The following is a 21,814-nucleotide window of genomic DNA, read 5'->3' as shown; positions in this document are numbered from 1 at the left end:
TATTCCCATATCAGATGTAGACAAAAATACAAGTTACAGGCTTTATATCATCCTTTGCAGATGACACAAATATCAGCATGAAAATTACCTCTGTTGAAGACATTGAAAAACTACAAGCAGATATTAATAAAGTTTTTGACTGTGCAGCAGAAAATAACATGATGTTTAACAGTGATAAATTCCATGTACTCAGGTACAGTAAAAATGAGGACCTTAACATAATACAGGTTACAAAACACAATCAAATGTGCCCATAGTAGGAAAGCAACACGTAAAGGATTTGAGAATAATGATGTCTGACGACCTAACGTTTAGGGAGCATAACCAAACAAATACAGTGGAACCTTGGTTTTTGTATGCCCCTCCTTTTGTATTTTTTGGTTCTCATACTCATTTTCTTTGAAAAATTCAATTCGAAACTCGTAGTTTGCCTCGGTTTTCGGAATTTATTTATTCACGTACGGGTCCACCAAGCGCGTGGTTCTGTTCTGCTGGGTGAGGGGTGGGACGAGGCTCACACAGTTTACCAGTGTCTCATGCCTAGTGACGATCCTGCTTGAATAGTGTATTTGGGAGGACAACAGGACAGATGGTGAGGGGACTGGATGGATGGATGGTGGTGGAACTGGATAGATGGATGATGGGGGGGAACTGGATGGATGGACGGTGGAGGAACTGAATGTATGGAGAGTGGAGGGAACTGGATGGATGGTGAGGGGACTGGATGGATAGATGAATGGTGGGGGAAATTGGATGTATGGATGGATGGTGGGGGGGGGACTGGATGTATGGATGGATGGTGGGGGGGGGACTGGATGTATGGATGGATGGTGGAGGGGGGGGACTGGATAGATGAATAGTGGCAGGAACTGGATGGATGGAGGCACATCAAAAAGTCAACACCAGCAATCAACAGCCAATTAATGCACAACTATATTCTACCCACTTCAAGACTCCGTACCAATATAGAAGCATCAAGAGGAAGTATGGGCCAATAGGTCCTTTGCAGTTACTTCCATTCTTATGCTCTCATATATCCAATTAATACCCATTGTTCCGTGTTCTGTCTTGTGTCTGTCAAAAGTTTGTTCACCTCATCCAAAACTATTGCAACATATCACCTCACCCAAGTGCGAATATATAAGACGGACAAGCTGTTTAGTGTTAGCATAAGTAAAACTCTGTTTAGTGTTTTCAGGTTACAGTTGTGTGTGTAAACTAAAGTCTTTGAAAGTGTAATAAGTTATTACGAAACGCGTTCAAGCGTCGCGTCAGACTAGAAATAAAAATGAATTCCACTTCATCTCTAGACACCTCTATACACACTATGTTGTCTCTGGAATTCTTATTTTGTCTAGTTCTCTGAAGATTTCATTATGTACAAACACACTTTGGAACTTTTCGTTTAATGTTTCAGCAAGGCGGACAGCCCGCCTGCTTTCATACCTCTCACTGTATTTCCCACTTCTATACTTCCCTTCACCTATGCCTCTCCTTCCTCTTTACTCCACATTTACTCCCAACACATTTCCTTTTCATTTTCTGTGAATCTGTTTCCCATTTTCAACCTCTGGATATTATCCTTTACCTGCAATTTGTTGTTTATGAATTTGTAGAATAGGCCCGATTCTGTTTAACATTTATCCGCTATCCCTTTTTCAAAATTTCTTTCTGCCTCTCTCCTTACTGCTGTATAGTTGTTCCTCGCATCTTTGTATCGTTGGTATGTTTGGGGGTTTGGCCTCTTCCTATATTGATTCCATTTTTGTGTCTTTTGGTCTCTGGCCCTCTCGCAATTTCTGTTGAACCAATCCTGTTTTCTGGCCCTGCATCTCTGTTTTGGTAAGAATGGTTGTGTGCCTTCATCGTATATTTTGCAAAATTTGGCATACATTTCATTTACTTCCCTGCCTAGCAAGAAGTCTGTCCAATTACACTCATTAAAATTTTTTTGAAGCTCCCCATAGTGACCTCTCCTTAAATCAAGTTTATCATCTGTTTCTATGTCCCCATTTTCTTCTAGATGATATCTTAAAGCATATTTAATGTCTAACATGATGTGATCACTCTTTCCCAAGGGAGGAAGGTACTGGATGTCAAATATCTCTTCTTCTATCCTGGTGAATACTAGATCCAGTACTAACGGTACATCTCCTTCCCTCATTCTTGTGGTCTGCTTTATGTGTTGATACAAGAATGTCTCCAGAATGAGGTTCACAAATCTGCATGTCCAAAAGTCCTCTGTTCTTGCTTCATAGTCCTCCCAGTCTATTGCTTTAAAGTTGAAGTCCGCCAGTATCAACAGTCGTGATTTATCCTTATCTGCTTGTACAATAATCTCTCTCATGACCATTATGAGGCCCTCTTGTTTGTCATCCACTTCTTCCTTTGTCCATGTGTTGCTTGCTGGTGGGCTGTAGGCATTTCAAATTATCAGTTTTTTTTTTTTTTTTTTTTTTTTTTTTTTTTTTGAGATATATACAAGAGTTGTTACATTCGTGTACAGCCACTAGTATGCGTAGCGTTTCGGGCAGGTCCCTGGAATACGATCCCCTGCCGCGAAGAATCGTTTTTTCATCCAAGTACAGGTACACATTTTACTGTTGCGTTAAACAGAGGCTACAGTTAAGGAATTGCGCCCAGTAAATCCTCCCCGGCCAGGATACGAACCCATGACATAGCGCTCGCGGAATGCCAGGCGAGTGTCTTACCACTACACCACGGAGACTGTTATCATCCTGATTCCAGACCTGCAATGCCCTTATGTCAATATCTCGAGGGTTTTCAAATATTAACTTGCTTACCTTCAGGTGTTCTTTCACCAGCACAGTCACTCCTTTCCCCTTCCTAGTTTTCCTGTCACGTCTCCAAACTGAATAGCCCCCTTGGGAATATGACTTCATTTAATATATTTCCTTCAAGTTTCGTCTTTGATAATGTGACAATATCTGGGACCCTAAGCTGAATTATATCTTGCATCTCCAAAGTTTATGACCTCGCTCCATCTATGTTGGTACATATACAATTTTCAGAAACATGTTTCCTTTCCCTTTGGTCTTTACTCCCCCTTCCACTACTGATTTTGTTGCCTTTTTTTGTAATTACCTAAGTGTAATTACCTAAGTGTAGTTACAGGATGAGAGCTACGCTCGTGGTGTCCCGTCTTCCCAGCACTCTTTGTCATATAACGCTTTGAAACTACTGACGGTCTTGGCCTCCACCACCTTCTCACTTAACTTGTTCCAACCGTCTACCACTCTATTTGCGAAGGTGAATTTTCTTATATTTCTTCGGCATCTGTGTTTAGCTAGTTTAAATCTATGACCTCTTGTTCTTGAAGTTCCAGGTCTCAGGAAGTCTTCCCTGTCGATTTTGTCAATTCCTGTTACTATTTTGTATGTAGTGATCATATCACCTCTTTTTCTTGTCTTCTAGTTTTGGCATATTTAATGCTTCTAACCTCTCCTCGTAGCTCTTGCCCTTCAGTTCTGGGAGCCACTTAGTAGCATGTCTTTGCACCTTTTCCAGTTTGTTGATGTGCTTCTTAAGATATGGGCACCACACAACAGCTGCATATTCTAGCTTTGGCCTAACAAAAGTCATGAACAATTTCTTTAGTATATCGCCATCCATGTATTTAAATGCAATTCTGAAGTTAGAAAGCATAGCATAGGCTCCTTGCACAATATTCTTTATGTGGTCCTCAGGTGATAGTTTTCTATCTAGAACCACTCCTAGATCTCTTTCTTTATCAGAATTCTTTAAAGATTTCTCACATAATATATAGGTTGTGTGGGGTCTATGTTCTCCTATTCCACATTCCATAACATGACATTTATTAACATTAAATTCCATTTGCCAAGTGGTGCTCCATATACTTATTTTGTCCAGGTCTTTTTGAAGGGCATGACAGTCATCTAAATTTCTTATCCTTCCTATTATCTTAGCATCATCAGCAAACATGTTCATATAATTCTGTATACCAACTGGTAGATCATTTATGTACACAATAAACATCACTGGTGCAAGAACTGAACCCTGTGGTACTCCACTTGTGACATTTCTCCATTCTGATACATTGCCTCTGATTACTGCCCTCATTTTTCTATCAGTCAGAAAATTTTTCATCCATGATAGAAGCTTACCTGTCACCCCTCCAATATTTTCCAGTTTCCAGAACAACCTCTTATGTGGAACTCTGTCGAAAGCCTTTTTTAGGTCCAGATAGATGCAGTCAACCCAACCATCTCTTTCCTGTAATATCTCTGTGGCTCGATCATAGAAACTGAGTAAATTCGATACACAGGATCTTCCAGATCGAAAACCAAACTGTCTGTCTGATATTATATCATTTCTCTCTAGGTGTTCTACCCATTTAGTTTTGATTAGTTTTTCCAATACTTTCACTATTACACTTGTCAATGATACAGGTCTATAATTGAGGGGGTCTTCCCTGCTGCCACTTTTGTAGATTGGAACTATGTTAGCCTGTTTCCACCCGTCTGCTACGATTCCTGTACACAGGGATGCCTGAAAGATCAGGTGAAGTGGAATGCTGAGCTCAGATGCACATTCTCTCAGAACCCATGGTGAAACGCCATCTGGGCCAGCTGCTTTGTTCTTACCGAGCTCCTTGAGCATTTTTTCCACTTCGTCTCTAGACACCTCTATGTGTTCTATGTTGTTCTCTGGAATTCTTATTGTATCTGGTTCCCTAAAGATTTCATTTTGTACAAACACACTTTGGAACTTTTCGTTTAGTGTTTCACACATTTCCTTTTCATCTTCCGTGAATCTATTTCCCATTTTCAACCTCTGAATATTATCCTTTACCTGCAATTTGTTGTTTATGAATTTATAGAATAGACCTGGTTCTGTTTTACATTTGTCCGCAATCCCTTTTTCAAAATTTCTTTCTGCCTCTCTCCTCACTGCCGTGTAGTTGTTTTTCGCATCTTTGTATCGCTGGTATGTTTGGGGGTTCGGCCTCTTCCTGTATTGATTCCATTTTTGTGTCTTTCGGTCTCTAGCCCTCTCGCAATTTCTATTGAACCAATCCTGTTTCCTAGTTCTGCATCTCTGTTTTGGTATAAATTTTTTTGTGCCTTTATCATATATTTCACAAAACTTGCCATACATCTCATTCACTTCCTTGCCTAGCATCAAGTCTTATACTCACTAAAAAAATTTCTAAGGTCACCATAATGTCCTCTCCTGAAGTCTGGTTTTTCAACTGCTTCAACCTCCTTATTTTCTTCCAGCTTATAACGCATTGCATACTTTATTCCCAAAAAGACATGGTCACTTTTACCCAAGGGAGGAAGGAACTGAATGTCGAATATCTCTTCCTCCTTCCTGGTAAATATCAAATCTAGCATGGAGGGAACGTCCCCTTCCCTCATCCTCGTAGCTTGTTTAACATGTTGATACAAGAATGTTTCCAGGATGAGGTCTACAAATTTACAGGTCCAAAAATCTTCTGTTTTAGCTTCATATGCTTCCCAGTCTATGGATTTCAAGTTGAAGTCACCGACTATCAACAGTCGTGATCTATCGTTATCCGCTCTCGCTATAATCTCTCTCATTATTGTTATAAGACCTTCACGTTTACTATCTAGCTCCTCCTTTGACCATGTGCTGCTTGGCGGTGGACTATATGCATTTATCATCATTAGTTTATCATCCTCATAGCAGATCTCTAGTGCTATTATGTCAACTTCTTGTGGATTGGCAGTCATTATTTCCTTCACCTTTAGGTGTTCTTTTACCAGCACAGCAACGCCACCGCCTTTCCTAATTTTTCTGTCCTGTCTCCAAATTGAGTAGCCCCTTGGGAATATGACCTCATTTAAAATTACATCTTCAAGTTTTGTCTCCGTGAGTGCAACAATGTCTGGTGTCTGCAGCTGTATTACATCACTTAACTCCAGTATCTTCGATCTCACTCCATCTATGTTGGTGTATGCAATCTTCAGGAACTTGTTCCCCCTCTCCTTATTCTTCACTCCCCCTCTCTCTATTGATTTTGTTGGTTTGCCTTTATGTACCACTTTACTGGTTTGCCTACCCCTATCACTTTGTAGAAAAAAGAATTTATTTCTTCTTCATTCCTGCTCTCATTTAAATGTTTTGCCTCGGCGAGGTTCAGTTTCAGTTTCTCTCTATCTTCTTTTGAAAGATCTCGTCTTAATGACCACCCTTTCCCATCCTCATCCCTTTGCAATTTTCTAGCATTCCTTAGTACTTCTTCCATCTGTTTGGCACCGTTTAGGGTGATCCTCAAAGGTCGATCTTTCCCTTTTACGTACCTGCCTATTCTCCTGTAGTCGCACACATTCTCTCTGTTTGTAAGACCTTCCACGAGGCCAACAATTTTATCTACTACTTTAGCTTCTTCTACAGCTCTTTCTGACCTAGATGTTATCGCCTTTTCTTTGCAGCCAAAAATGATCAGGGACTTACTCCGATCAACTGTGTTTTGCACCAACTTCGGGTTAGATGCCAATTCTTTCCTCACTTCTAGCCTAATGTTTGTTTTATCTTGGTTGCTGCAGTGTTTGACTTCCTTTACTGCTTCTTCTATTTTTTCCTTCTCCTTGGCCACTTGTGCATAAGTGAGTTGCATATCTTTCTTGCACTATTCTATTCCCTGTGTAACTTCCTCCATCTGTGCTGACAAAAGCTGTTTCTCCTGTTGAATTTCCTTGCCTAACCTATTGTAGTCATTTATGTTTAAATTTACTTTAACTTCTTCCAAAGCTATTTTTAAGAGTTTATTTTCTTCTTCCATGGCTTTGCAATTTGTTTCCAATTGATTCTTATCCTTGCGCAAGTCTTTCACTAAACCCTCAAGACATAAAACTTTGCTATTCAAATGGTCATTACTTTCTTTCAATTTACTAATTATTTCTACATGAGAGTTCACTATAGTATCTAAATTTACCAACTTGTTATGTAGACTACTAATATCAATGCTTTCTTCATTGAATCCCTCAAAATCAAGCTCTGTTTTGTTTTTCCCCTTGCCAGTGGCCATCTTGAATGTTCTTCTCTGCACTGTAAACACTAGGGCAACTTTTTCTCATCCGATTTTTCACTTCCCTTAGCACTTTCCTGTTATCTCACCTATTTTTCAAGAGCACTATACCTTTATGTTCTCTGGGACACCACTCACTACCATCAACCTGTACTACAATACTTAGGATTGTTGAAATATGCTGGAGCTCCTCTGCTGCAAGTGTTGACCCTAGGGGTGTCACCTTTTGAATCCCACCATTGTACACATTCATTGGATTGAATTGAATGGTACACCTTAATTGTGTACCATTTCACAAGCTTTCCAATCCCTGACACTTTGTAGAAAAAAAGAATTTCTGTCTTCTTCATTTCTATCCCAATTTAGATGTTTTGCTTCAATTAGGTTCATTTTCAGCTTTTTGCTATTTTCCTTTGAGAGGTCTTGTCTTATTGACCAAAGTTTGCCAACCTCATTACTCTGCAATTTTCTGGCATTTATAAGCACTTCCATCATGTTTTTCACTCCATTAAGCGTCGCCCTTAAGGGGTGGTTCTTGTCTTTCTCATATTTTCCTATTCTTCTAAAATCACTGACATTTTCCTTTGAGGCTTCTCCTAAATCTACTATTTTCTCAATGATTTTCATCTCTTCTGCTGCTCGGTCCACTCTAGATGAAATTTCCTTCTCTAAACATCCAAAAATTATTATGGACTTACTTCTATCTGCAGTGTTTTGTACTAATTTACTGTTGGTAACCAGTTCTTTTCTAATTGCTTGCCTAATTTCTGCTTCTTGTTGGTCATTTCTGGGTCTGACTTCCGAACACACTTCCATGATTGTCTCTTTCTCTTTTACAACTTGGGCGTATGTTGCTTTTATTTCTTCTTAATACTTCTCTAGTTCTTTATTAGCCTCCTCTATTTGAGTTGCCAATGAAGTTTATCGTTGCATCTCCTTGCCTAACTCCATGTTAGCCCTCAGGTTCCCTTGGAGTTGTTTGCCATATGAGTCTATTTTCTTGTTAATTTCTTCAAATTCTCTACTCTTCACTTTCCATGCCTCATTATCCTTTACTAGTTCCTTGATGTGTTCCACCTGCATTCTTACCTTATCAGTCAAGCTGGAAATTTTGTTTCCTTGCTGAAAAATACTTCCTTTTAAATTACAAAACTCTATCTTGAGATCTTCATATTCTTGTTCTAATTTAATAACTTTTTTTTCATAATTCTTTAGCAAGTCCTCAATGATCACTAACCTGCCAAGAAAACCACCTTTCATTGCATCTTGTTGTGAGAAACCTGCAAAAGCTCCCTTTGCTGGAGTACTGTCTTCCCCCTGTGGTGGCGGCCATTTTTGTTTACCTTCTGCTGTTTTGAAAGATCAACTTTTCTACCCAAGATTTTTTCATTCACTAACACTTATTTCTTATCTCTTATGTTATTTTCAAATTCCCTACACCTTCATGTATTCTGGGACACCACTTGCAACCCTCACCCTACTCCTGACACTTAGATAATTTGAATTATCCTGGAACCTACAGCAGTGTGACTCTTCAGTGTGATGATGAGTAGTATGACTGAATGTGAATGCCTAACCGGTTGGTACTATAACTGTGAATGCTTGACTGCCTTTGGTTATGACTGCCTGTGAATGCTTGACTGACATGTTGTGACTAAGTGACTGGTTGACTGACTGACTGCCACATAACAGACGCAGTGAAATGTTTGAAAGGAAAATCTGGAACCAGTGATGCAGATATGAAAGCATTTTAAGTTGAGCAGGGAACGGTCTCACCACCACCTCCCTCCTCCTCCTCTCCCTCCCCCATACACCAACACCACTCCTCCCTCCCTCCTCACCGTCTCCCATACGCCACCAAGAATCCCCAGTAAAGGTAAAGTGCAGTTAAATGTTCACTCATTTTATTTAAGGTTTGTATTTATACCAGATTATTTTGTGTATGAAAAATATGAGTAGTATTCTGTATAAAATGTATTTTTTAGTTAACCTTATTCCACACATACAAAAATATTATCTTGAGATGATTTCGGGGCTTAGCTAGCGTCCTCTTAGCTAGCGCCCGCTCGACCAGGCCTCCTTTTTGTTACACACCTCCAGGAAGCAACACGTAGCAGCTGTCTAACTCCCAGGTACCCATTTACTACTAGGTAACAGGGGCATCAGGGTGAAAGAAACTGTTCATTTTTGTTTCCGCCTCCACCGGGGATCGAACCCGGAACCTCAGGATTGCGAATCTGAAACGCTGTCCACTCAGCTGTCAGCCCTCCTAATGATTAATTGAATAGATTAATTCAATTTACATTTTTTCTTGTGGGAAATTCGTCTCGGTTTTCATATTTTTCTATTTTCGTATTGTCTCTGAAAACGGATTAAATACGAAAACTGAGAAACCACTGTATTGTGTCAGCAAAAAAAAACGTTAGAATGGATTACAAGAATGTTCAAATCCAGGGATCCCATCACAGTGGTTGTACTATTTAAATCACTTGTACTGTCCCATCTTGATTACTGCTCAGTACTCACTTTCCCTTCAGAGCAGGAGAGATTACTGAAATAGAGGGAGTACGGAGAACATATATGGCATACATAGACACAATAAAGCACCTAAATTATCGGGATTGTCTCAAAACTCAACAAATGTACTCACTAGAAAGGAGACGAGAGAGATATCAAATAGTGTATGTGTGGAAAATACTGGAGGGCCAGGTCCCAAATCTACACAGTAAAATAACAACATACTGGAGTGAATGATATGGAAGAAAATGCAGAATAGAACCAGTGAAGAGCAGAGGTGCCATAGGCACAATCTGAGAACACTATTAACATCAGAGGTCCATGGTTGTTCAACATCCTCCCAGCGAGTATAAGAAATATTGCCAGAACAACCGTGGACATCTTCAAGATAAAATTAGATATTTTTCTTCACGAGGTGCCTGACCAACCGGGCTGTGGTGGATATGTGGACCTGCGGGCCGCTCCAAGCAACACCTTGGTGGACCAAGCTCTCACGAGTCAAGCCTGGCCTCGAGCAGGGCTTGGAGAGTAGAAGAACTCCCAGAACCCCCATCAAGCAGGTGAACATTGCTGGTAATAGTACTGAACCTTGCTGGATTCCACTTGTGATATTCATCCTATCTGATTTATTGCCTTTGTCACCCTTCTGTGTGTTCCAACTTCCAGAAAAGCCTCTGTTGTGCTCAATCAAATGCATTATTTTAAGGTCTAGATAGATGTACTCTACCCATCCATATATCATGAAAGCCAGGTGAATTTGTTATGCATGCCCTTCAGTTAAAAAAATATACTGTTTGTTTCTTATTTAGTAGTTTCTGTCAAGTTATTCTATGCATTTTGCTTTATACTAATCTGTAGTTTAAATTATATGCTCTGTCACCATCCTAATAAATTGGGACTACACTGTATATGTTATTTTCCACATGTTTCTTTAAATTTTCTGCTTGTTACAATTAGTAGAAAATAATCTGCAGTGGGTGGCTGAGCTAGTGAGTGCATTTATTTATTACCAAAGGTGTTTGTGCATATTTGTTCATGTGTGTGTGTGTGTTGTGTGTGCAGATGCACGTACATGTCTAACTTGCTCTCTGTTGGTGGCCACAGATTCCTCAGCTAAACAGTGGGGCCACCACAGACCATCTCAAGATTGGGACCTCTCGCAGGAAAGACAAGCAGCTATACGTCGCAGGCTTCGCTTACATAAAAAATCGAATTCCCGGGACCAGTGGTTACTGGAGGTGTACTGATAGAATCTGCCCGGGACGTTTGGTCCTACTTGGTAACGAGGTTGTTAAAGCTGGGAAACACAATCATCCACCCAGTCCAGATGGCTGGACGACAGCTAATGTAACTCTGAGCCCATCTGTAGACCTGTGAATGTACTTTATGACCTAACTGTAAAGACATCTGCAGACTTGTGAACGTACTCTTATGACCCTTCTGTGAAGACGTCTCTAGGCCTGTGAATGTAATTCACATGACCTAACTGTGAAGACATATGTAGGCCTGTGAATGAATCTTAGTCTGAGGCATCTGTAGATCAATGCAGATCACTGTGACTGTCAATGGGACAGCTTTTCAAGGCACACAAGCATAAAATTATCTAGTAGTGTGCGAAGGTGTTTGACCTCTGACTTCTGTGTTACTACACATTGTATTGCCTTATAATCTTAAAGAATAATGTACATTAAATACTGTGTTTAAGAAAGGTAATAAATAACAGTGGAGTTGTGCATTCTGGAACTATTCACGTTATCTACATCTGCAGCTCTAGAAAAATAACTAGGTAATTGACTTAGTTGTAACCACTTTGATAGAATAAAAACCAGCACTAAAACATTGAGTATTAAGAATATAATTATTGATCATGTAAAAACTCCCAACATAAACACAGTATATGAATTTTGCCATCAACGGATACAGGATATCAGAAGTTATGTGGAAAGTGCATTAGTAGGTTGGAAGGCGAGAGCTGGAGTCTGTCTGTTGAGGCTACTGTCACGTCTTAAGCGTATGGAACCTGCCACTGTACCATGATGCAGGGGTGCCACTGTACCATGAGGCAGGGGTGCCACTGTACTATGAGCAGGGGTGCCACTGTACCATGAGGCAGGGGTGCCACTGTACCATGAGGCAGGGGTGCCACTGTACCATGAGGCAGGGGTGCCACTGTACCATGAGGCAGGGGTGCCACTGTACCATCATGCAGGGATGTAACACCATAAAGGTGTTTAGTTGAGATTTAAGATTTCGCAGAGTATGTGAGTCAACCGAGACAGGATTTTGAGAGGCGCCAGCGTGTCTGACCCAAACTCACACCTCTAAGCAAAACATGACAGCATGTTTGCTAAGCATCTAATGACAGCAAACTGACCTGAGGTCAGGTTGTGTGAAATTGACCTCGGTTCTGTTAAAACCAGTAATAGCCGGGTGTGTCCTTCAAACAAGCCACTGGTTACGGTGTGGCTTGATAGATGGCCTGGGGTTATCTACTTGTGGGCGGAGCTTAGCTCCTAGGTTCGCAATAAAAACCCAGGGAGCTGTAGGTTCGAGAGCAATAGTAGAATAGCCCAGCAGAGCAGAGCAGAGCAGAAGACAGCATATCATAGGCAGGCTGTCAGCCGGACAGGGGGACTCTGCCTGTCAGCTGCAGACCATCCCCTCCTCTCTATTCAACGTAGGCAGAATACTGGGTGAGTGAATGTGAAGGTGACTTAGTTTGGGTTAACTAAGATGTTGTGTGATCTCTAGGGGCAGACAGCTGTTTTCTATTTTATTAAATGCCAGTTTGCTATATTTTTTTGTAGTAAATGTTTAAATTGGCAGTGTATTGAGTTGTGTATTGGTAGAGATTGTGAAGTAGCTTTCCTGCACTTTTGAGAGCCTCTATTCAATCTCTACACTCCACCACTCGGAGGGGACCTGCATCTAGCAGATGGAGGGGGGTGTTTTTTTTTGGGGGGGGGGATGCTCTGAGGTGTATATCTCTGCTTTTCTCCCATTGACACTGAGAACAATATATTATTTGGCGAGCGATCATTTTTGCCTGTTGTATGTGTTACCATTTCATGTGTTTTAAATAAATGTAATGCATGCATCTAGCTAGTTTTTTGAACCCCCAATTCAAAATAGTTGTGTAATTTCCCCTTCTATTTGATGAAGTGCCAATTATATTTTGTATTTTCTCTAATTATAAATTATTGTAATTTAAATGAAGGGTATTCCTTGTTCTTTCATAAGAAGAAAGATGGAAGTCTCCCTCCTTTCCTACATAAGGCAACTCGGATATCCCATGAACTTTAGTTTCTGGTAAGCCTGCACAAGCCTAAACTGATCATACCATAGCTGCCATTATTTCCATTGAGTCCTATTTTTCAGAATCAGAAACATTATTCATAACAACTTACATGTATTATTGCAATAATGGCTGTACTAAACAGGTGGTTAATCCAGTCATTATTGGATGTCCAATGGTTTGGACCTATTTGGACAGCCATTAAATGGTGTCCAAACAGCATAGTGGCCATTATTCACTACATGACACAAGTCACACACACCAGCCAGCAGATGACACCACTTCACAGCCATTGAGTTGTGAGCACCAAAATGGCTCCTCCTGGCATACTGTTTTTGCTGTTATTACACTATATATACACACACACACGTTATATATAAGTATCTACATTTTTGTTCACCATAACGAACCACTAAGCTGGTATGGTGGGCTCAAACAATATAGTGGCCACCACACACCAGTCAGCTGACGACACCATCTCACTGCCAAGATTCCTTCTTCCACTGCGCATATGACTAATTATCACCACTATGCTGCTATTATCAGAATCCTGGTCACTAAATTCTGTAAATTAATAATTTTCCAAAAGTATATTTTGCAAAGAAACATAAGTAGTCATTTCAAGATTCTTAGACTAAACAATGGCAGTGTGCTGTGGCTACCTGACTAGTGCTGTGAACATCTTGAACAACATTGTGTTCACTGATATCTGAACATTGTACACAGTCTTTATCACAGTCAAGCTCTTCTGTAACACTTATCGTTGATAAATAAATGCCGTTACATATATATTTTGACATTTTTAAGCGATGCTGTGGTCACTAGCTGAACAGCAGTGCTGTTAGTTCATGCTGCATGCACTAGTCTTGGTTGCTCACTCAGTACTGAGGCCTTCATACCTGGGAATGGTAACCACAATTTTTTTTTAAATGGCGCCTGTTTGCTGGAGCCCTCAGGAAGCTGATGTGAGCATACCTAGAGAGTGTTTCGGGAGTTACTTGAGGCCTATTAAAGCTCAGCCCAGCCTGAGGCCAGGCTCGACTAGTGATAACTGGGTCCAACAGGCTGTTGCTTGGAGCAGCCTGCATGCCCACATATCCACTACAGCCTGGTTGGTCCAGCACTTTTTGCAAGAACCTGTCCAAGTGCCTCCACCTTCGTTCCATAGAGTATACATCCACCTTTGTTCCGGCAATATTTGTAATGCTTCCTGGGAGGGTGTTGAACAGCTGTGGGCCCCTGATGTTCAGACAGTGCTCTCTGATTGTGCCTAAGGCACCTCTACTTCTCAGTGATCCTTTTCTGCATTTCCTTCTGTATCTTTCACTCCAGTATGTTGTTATTCTACTGTGCAAATTTGGGACCTGGCCCTCCAGTATCTTCCATGTATTGTATATATTATTTGATACCTTTCTCGTCTCCTTTCCAAAGAGTACATTTTGAGAGCTTTGAGACGGTCCCAATAATTCAGATGTTTTATCGTAACTATGCATGCCATACATGTTCTCTGTATTCCCTCATATTCAGAGATCTCTCCTTCTCTGAAAGGGAAGTGAGAACCGAGCAATACTCAAGACGGGACAGCACTAGTGATTTATATACTGTAGTGTTAGCATTGCTGTGGGGTCCCTGAATTTGAACATTCTCATAATCCATCCATATCATTTTCCTGGCCGACGCTATATTTGCTCGGTTATGTTCACTAAATGTCAGGTCGTCAGACATCATTATTCCCAGATCTTTTACATGTTGCTTTCCATCTATGAGTAGGTTTGATTGTGTCCTGTACCCTGTGTTTCATTTAAGTTCCTCGTTTCATTAACCCTTAAACTGTGCAAATTGTATATATACAATTTGAGTAAATGTCTCTGAACTGCCCACATTGTATATATACTGTACCGTATATGCAATTGAGGGTGCTGCACACGATTTAAATGTCTCGCGGCTATATGGGGTTCACATCAGCTTCCTCAGGGCTCTGGTAAACAGATGTCATTTAAAAAAATCATGGGTAACATTCCCGGGTGTGAGAGCCTCAGTACTGAGTGAGCAACCAAGGCTGGCACATGCAGTATGAGCTAACAGCACTGCTATTCAGCTTGTGACCACAACATCGCTTAAAATTGTTAAAATATATATGTAACTGCCATTATTTAGCGATAATAGTATTACAGAAGACCCCTGACTGTGATAAAAATGACCAGGATTCTGAAAATAGCAGGATTGTGGTGATAATTTGCGCTGTGCATAGTATGGTGGGAGGAGTAATCTTGGTGAGGGAGGTAGTGTCGTCTGCTGACTCTATGTGGCAACCTGTTATTGTCTGGACTCACCATACCAGCTTAGTAGTTCACTATGGTGAACATAAATATTGATACTTATTACACTATATGCACACATTATACTTATTACACTATATACACACACATTATAGTTATTACACTATATACACACACACATTATATATAAGTATTCTCTCGATTTAACGGCCTATATGGGGATGTACCCAGGTCATTATTTATGGGGCTCCGGTATTTCCGAAGTTGTTGAAGTGTTGGTAATATTTCGAGTAACATTCAAGTAAGATATATTTTATATAACTAAAATGAAATAAAGTTCATTGTGTTATTGCACTCCAAGTTAGTTACTGTGTTAGTGCCCATTCTATCACAGGTTACAATTAATAATTCCTTCATTTGACAAGTTGGATCACCCAAGTGGACAAGTGGACCACACAACATGTGAACCATATTAACCAAACACTCCCCACTCTTCCCTCACCCCCTACTCTTCCCTCACCCCCACTCTTTCCTCACCCCCACTCTTCCCTCACCCTCATCATATCATCAGCCGCAGAACTGATGGGTGGATAGCCGGCGTAAGAGGTCTGAGGCTCCCCCTTTCCCCTCCCGGGAAGGGGGGAGCTGCGCAGACAGCGGCGCGGTGACGTGTGACGTCATACTAGTTTGCTTGTTTTCTTTTGGGGAGTTCTATCCACTAGTTTGGCTTTTGGTAGCAATTTTAACCAGAATAGGGATTTGTTTTGGAATGCTTACCTTTCTGGAACCTTGACCTGGTCGATGGCAGCCATAGAATACTTCCAACCACACGGGGGTTTCTATAGGCCATTGCTCCCCTTGCCTCTCTGAGGGGGCCAGGTTCTGGCCGTGGTCCCTGGTAGGCCCTAGAACTCCATACACACGACTGATGCCAAAGTCTGACATTAGCAGACTTTGGTGGCTCCCCTCAAGGTAGGGAGCTGGTCGGCTGAGTGGACAGCACGCTGGACTTGTGATCCTGTGGTCCTGGGTTCGATCCCGGGCACCGGCAAGAAACAATGGGCAGAGTTTCTTTCACCCTATGCCCCTGTTACCTAGCAGTAAAATAGGTACCTGGGTGTTAGTCAGCTGTCACGGGCTGCTTCCTGGGGGTGGAGGCCTGGTTGAGGACCGAGCCGCGGAGACACTAAAAAGCCCCGAAATCATCTCAAGATAATCTCAAGATATAGCATATCAGCCTGGTAAAGCTCCTGGGAGCTCCGGGTCTTGCCCAGAAAATGCGTTTCATTACATTCAACGCTGGTTTTATTATATAAATACTGTAATTACCCAAGTGTAATTACCTAAGTGTAGTTACAGGATGAGAGCTACGCTCGTGGTGTCCCATCTTCCCAGCACTGTATATCACACTACACGCTATTGAATAATATTACTGCAAAAAACAGAGAAAAAATCAGAGACATTGAAATAATTAGGTAATAACATCTTTGTGGCAACTCTTACCTGATAGCATGGGTGGAGCTGACTGCCTCTGACGCTTACTCTGTCACCGCCTCAATTTTGTCAGACTTCCACGTCCTATTGCGGCCAAAGTGTGTCACCTACAATTTTTTTTTTTTCCCGTGGTCAGAGAACACAAATGAATACTTTTATAAGACGAAAAAATATTTTTATTTTTTTTTATTTTTTCCACCTGGCGGTGTTGAAGGCTATTAATAGCTGAGTAGCCCTGGGGTAAAGTTCCGTAAGCTGACGTGAACTCCATGTAGCCATCATGTAACCGGGGCAACCTCTAACCTCACAGGTTAAATGCTGGTCATTATTAAGTAAATCTACAGACCAGAGTACTGCTGTGTAACCTGCAGTTCAACTCCTCAAGATCTAAACGTTTGATCATTTAGATATCATGGCTCGAGGATAGTGTACCTCTTGATGCTACACTGCAAGCTATGACTTACACCGCCACCACCTGCTATCTTATACCCACTGAGTAATTCTCCCACTTGACGGTGAAGCATGATACAATTAGGCATAAATCCAAAAAAATGGAGCCCCCAGTTATCAGAAAAGGAGGGATAAGATTTATGTTAAGTGTGGAATTAAATCAAAGTACAAAGGGATTATCTGAGGTATTGAATAACTGCTCAGGCTTGCAGAGGGGGGTAGTCCCAAGCATGGGGCTTGAGCCCATCAACAGAAAGTATAATAAAAGTTGGGGGGGGGGCGGGGAATTCCACTAAACACCATAAATTCTAAACAAAATTTATTCAACAAAGATTATCAAAGAAAATAAAAATTAATAAAACCCTATCTGAACACTTCCTAACTGAATATTTTCCTGAGGCAATTCGTAATTGACTACAACGAATAATGTGGATTCTACACTGTAATAACTCAAGACACAGATACCTTAAAATACCACAGCCAGGCCTCGATGTTCTGCCTTGCCTCTGGCGAGAGTGAGATGTTGACCTCCCAGGAAGTCGCAACCCACACTGACCTAGCCGCCTCTCCTCAACACTCAGGCTAGCTAATATCACTCCGCCATGCTTCCCAGGCTTATTAAATTATCAAGCAAGGTTAATTGAACAAAACTAATCTCATTTACTAGCCAACCCAGATGGTTGAATTCTTATTGGAACTATAATGATAATTCTATAGGCATCTTGGGGAAAGGCTATTTCCAATTACAATATTGACTAGGACCTGAATTTATACTTTATGAATTAATAATATGGGAGGCTGTGGTTACCTCCTCGCCGCTTTACCTTTGACCCAGACTACGTCATAAACTAGTCCCCCTACTCTACATAACGTCACTGTCTCTTTGACAGTATACGAAGCTTGATCTTCATTCTACACTCATGTTACCCTAAAAGACATACTTAAACCAGGTTGGTTATTACTGTAATTACTGTATTTGTTGAAATATTCATTACTTGCTGAATTAATACAAGGGAGACAGCCATCTTGTTTTTCTGAACTTGTTAATCCCTTAATCCCTGGCAAGTGACCTTTTCTCTCCCAATGTCAGGTAAACTACTCTCTCACTCTAAGTTTGCAAAACCACGTGGTACTAGTGGTACCCTTGAGATCTATAATTTCTTTAAATCAAGTTTTAGCTTGTTACAGTCAGACTTTTAAATTTTACGCATTACAGTACTTTAAAAAGTATATATACAATGTGCGCCATGTAGGTAGTTACACCAAAATGGTATATATACAATTAGCTCTGGCCAAGGGTTAACCACCATGCTGTGCTGCCTTAAAATATGATACTGTACACCCGTGGTGTGCCAAAAATAAATTCTTTGCAAAAAAAATTTTTTCATTCCAAAATTGTTAAATCCCTTTCCCTGATAACATATATGTTGAAAATATTGCACAAATGTACTTGCTTTGGCTGCAGTCATGTCCAGTAAATGGGGCGTGATGTCACGGCTTTGTCATCGTCTGTGGCGTAGATGACATCAAATAATATATTTGTGGCAAATACTGGAGGGCCAGGTCCCAAATCTGCACAGTAAAATAACAATATACTGGAGTGAACGATATGGAAGAAAATGCAGAATAGAACCAGTGAAAAGCAGGGGTGCCATAGGCACAATCAGAGAGCACTGTATAAACATCAGATATCTGCGGTTGTTCAACGTCCTACCAGCGACTATAAGAAATATTGCCGAAACAACCGTGGATATCTTCATGAGAAAACTAGACTGTTTTCTGAGAGTGACGAAGGTGGGCAGGGGAAAAAAACTAACACCTTACCTTGGCACTTTTTCCCCTGCCCACCTTTCACTAATGTTCAGCTTGATGACGTTCTCTCTTTCCTTAGACAGAAAGCGACTGAGGGCCTTCTTCCTCTCCCGCTTCCCACTGATATTTTCCTCGAACTCATTAGACTCTGTTTTGACTCTTAACTCTTTCTCTTTCAACGGTAAATATTACACTCAAACTTTCGGTATCACTATGGGTTCCCCTCTCTCCCCTGTTCTTGCTAATTTCTACATGGAATACTTTGAAACTGTTTTTCCTTATATTGATGTGCGTCCCTCTCTCTGGCTTTGCTATGTTGATGACATTTTTCCTTTATGGCCTCATGAGCTTAGTCTTTTCCAGCCTTTCCTCTCCTCTCTTAACAATCTGGCACCTTCTACCCATTTCAAAGTTGAATGGGAATCTAATTCCTTGCTTCCTTTTCTTGACATTCACAGCTCTGTGTCCGGGTTCTCTTTCCCTGTCTACCGCAAACCCATGCATAGTGGCATGTACATTCACTTCTTTTCCTACCATCCTCCTTCTGTTAAGAAAAGTGTCCTCGTCTCTCTCTTCCTCCACGCTCTACGCATCAGCGACCCTCAGTTTCTTGATTCTGATATTGCCTTTATCTACAAATCATTCTCTTGCCTTGAGTTACCCTTTGCATTTTATCAACTGTGCCTACTCTCAAGCTAAATGAAATTTCTTTCATCCTAAACCTGCTTCCAACACTAGTAGCACTGTACTATACCTTTCCTTCATATCTGAACTCAAAACTTTTACTAATGCCTTTCGTCTTCTTGACATAAAGCTCGCCTTTCGACAAACTAACACACTTCGTAGCAATCTAATTTACACTGCTCCTCCTCCTCCTCCTTCTAATGCTGCTGGTGTCTACTCTATTTCCTGTTCGTCTTGTCCTCTCCAATACTTTGGCGAAACTGGCCGTACACTTAATGACAGACTTAAAGAACACAAACAATGCTCTCTTCTGTCATGTGAGGGATTCTAATCATCCTATTGATTGGTGTTCCTCCAAAATAATCTTTCCTGCCTTTACTCTACACAGACGCCGTCTTGTTGAATCGGCTCTAATACACAACGTGCTCAACGTGAACTTGAGTCCGGGCTTTGTTGCTGTTGACTCTTCCCTTTCACAGTACATACTCAAATGCTCTAATCTTTCTAACAAACATGACCTAACATAAGCTTACCCTTCCATTTATCTTTCTTTCTCTTTCCTTTTATTTTTCTGTCCATTGTTTTCTCTTATGTTCCCTTACTATCCTCTTCTCATTCCTATTACTATCCCCTTCTCGTTCGGTGGTTATAAATAGGAACTGCCTCGTATGGGCCAATGGGCCTTCTGCAGTTCTTATTCCTACTACTATCCCCTCTACTACACCTTACCTTTCGTACCTTTTGCCTTGCTCCTCACCTCTCTCTTGCCTATTTATTGTCTTCATCACCTTCCCTCATCACAATCGATTTAAGAATGGTCCAGGACGGACCGAAACATCATCATCCCTTCACCTTCTAGTGTGTGGTCTGGTCAACAGGACTGTAGTCTTTATTATCACTAATATGATCATCTTCAAACAATATGTCCTGTACAGTGTGTCCTCACTTGAATGAACTATATGGGGCGAAACCGATTCGTCCCATTGCGGAATTTGTTCCATCTGTCCGGCCCCAATAACTCCCTCCCCCCACCCCCAAAAAAATCCACATTAATACATGTACCTAATGAAACACTTGCCCGGTGAAAAATTTAAATAACAAAGAATTTGTATTGCATTGAAATAAATTGTTATTGTGCTTCACAGTATTGTACTTACCTTACCAGTTGTGTAGTGCAGACTTTTAGCCTCAATACCCTGAGAGTGCCAGATATGATATGAATATAAATTCTTTAAAGAACAGTAACTTTTCTAACAAATGTACATTATACACTACAGTCTGTACATAAAGTACAAACCACTAGAATCCCACTACTGAAGTAAACGTATACTGTGTCACTTAACCCTTAGACCATGCAATACATAAATAGATGGAAATCAACAGACATTCCAAAAATATTGGAAGGTACGAAAAGACTCGCGAACCAACGAGAACCACGACAAGCACCCCTGATCAAGGGACACGCAGGGACAACAATACGAAGGGAACAGTATTGCAACGGAAGAGCGAAAAGGGGAAGGAAAAGGGGGTGAAACACACCCCCAGGAACGACGGGACCGACGAACCCTGAAGGAACACGGAACCGAACCCAGGGAGGGGAATACCCGAAAACAACAGGAACACAAGGGGGGAAAGGAACAACCCTTCTCTGAGGAACTGCCAGCCCCTCACCAAGGGTACAAAGACCCAAGAGGGGCAAACGGGGCCGAGGCCCCCCAGGCAACCCCTCTCCAACCCCGGGGATCCTCGACGGCATGACCCGGAGCCGAGCCGCACCCCCAAACCCCAGCTAGACAAGGAAAAGCCGGGGCAGCTGTGCAAACACTAAGGAAGGGAGCCCACTGGTCAGACCCATACGGCACGGCTGGAGGAATCGACTCGAATGCCTCCGCCGCCACCCCGGAAACGGAAAACCCCCGAGACCGCCTGAGTCTCAACCCAACCAGACCCCGCCCCAACCTTGAAACCCGCCTATAGTTCGCAGCAGGAAGCAAGGGAGGAAGTGTGTAGAACAGAAGGGGAAGGACAAGGAGCGGAAGGAGCCAGAACCGAAGCAACCCCCACCCCCAAGTCCGGACCCCAACAACCAAAACGGGGCAGCCTCAGGGCATCCGGGGCAGCAAACAACCAAGAACGTTGCAGCAACCTACACCCAGCAAGCAACGCCGCAGCCGCCTGCACCCGATTATCATGACCAGTGGCCTGGGTGAAAGAAAGTACGTACCGACAACACCCGTCGTACGACTC

The 21,814-nt window shown here is 41.6% G+C and overlaps 1 protein-coding gene across 7 annotated transcripts in view; it reads left to right on the top strand.

Moving 5' to 3' along the window:
- LOC123765886 (protein bric-a-brac 2) overlaps positions 1-21,814 on the top strand; it is a 146,750-nt gene that overhangs the window by 66,913 nt on the left and 58,023 nt on the right. Inside the window, exon 5 of one of the 7 annotated variants that reach the window (XM_045754737.2) lies at positions 10,658-12,677. The exons of the other annotated variants lie outside the window; for them this stretch is intronic. Coding sequence (XP_045610693.1) covers positions 10,658-10,930 — 273 coding nt within the window. The 3' untranslated portion in view covers positions 10,931-12,677. Of the gene's footprint in view, positions 1-10,657; positions 12,678-21,814 lie in introns of those variants that run through there. 7 annotated transcript variants of the gene reach the window in all.

Source organism: Procambarus clarkii, chromosome 37, assembly GCF_040958095.1.
Source record: "Procambarus clarkii isolate CNS0578487 chromosome 37, FALCON_Pclarkii_2.0, whole genome shotgun sequence".
Lineage (NCBI taxonomy): Eukaryota > Metazoa > Arthropoda > Malacostraca > Decapoda > Cambaridae > Procambarus > Procambarus clarkii.
The sequence above is the reverse complement of the archived record's forward strand: the minus strand, read 5'-3'. Positions and strand labels throughout refer to the sequence as shown.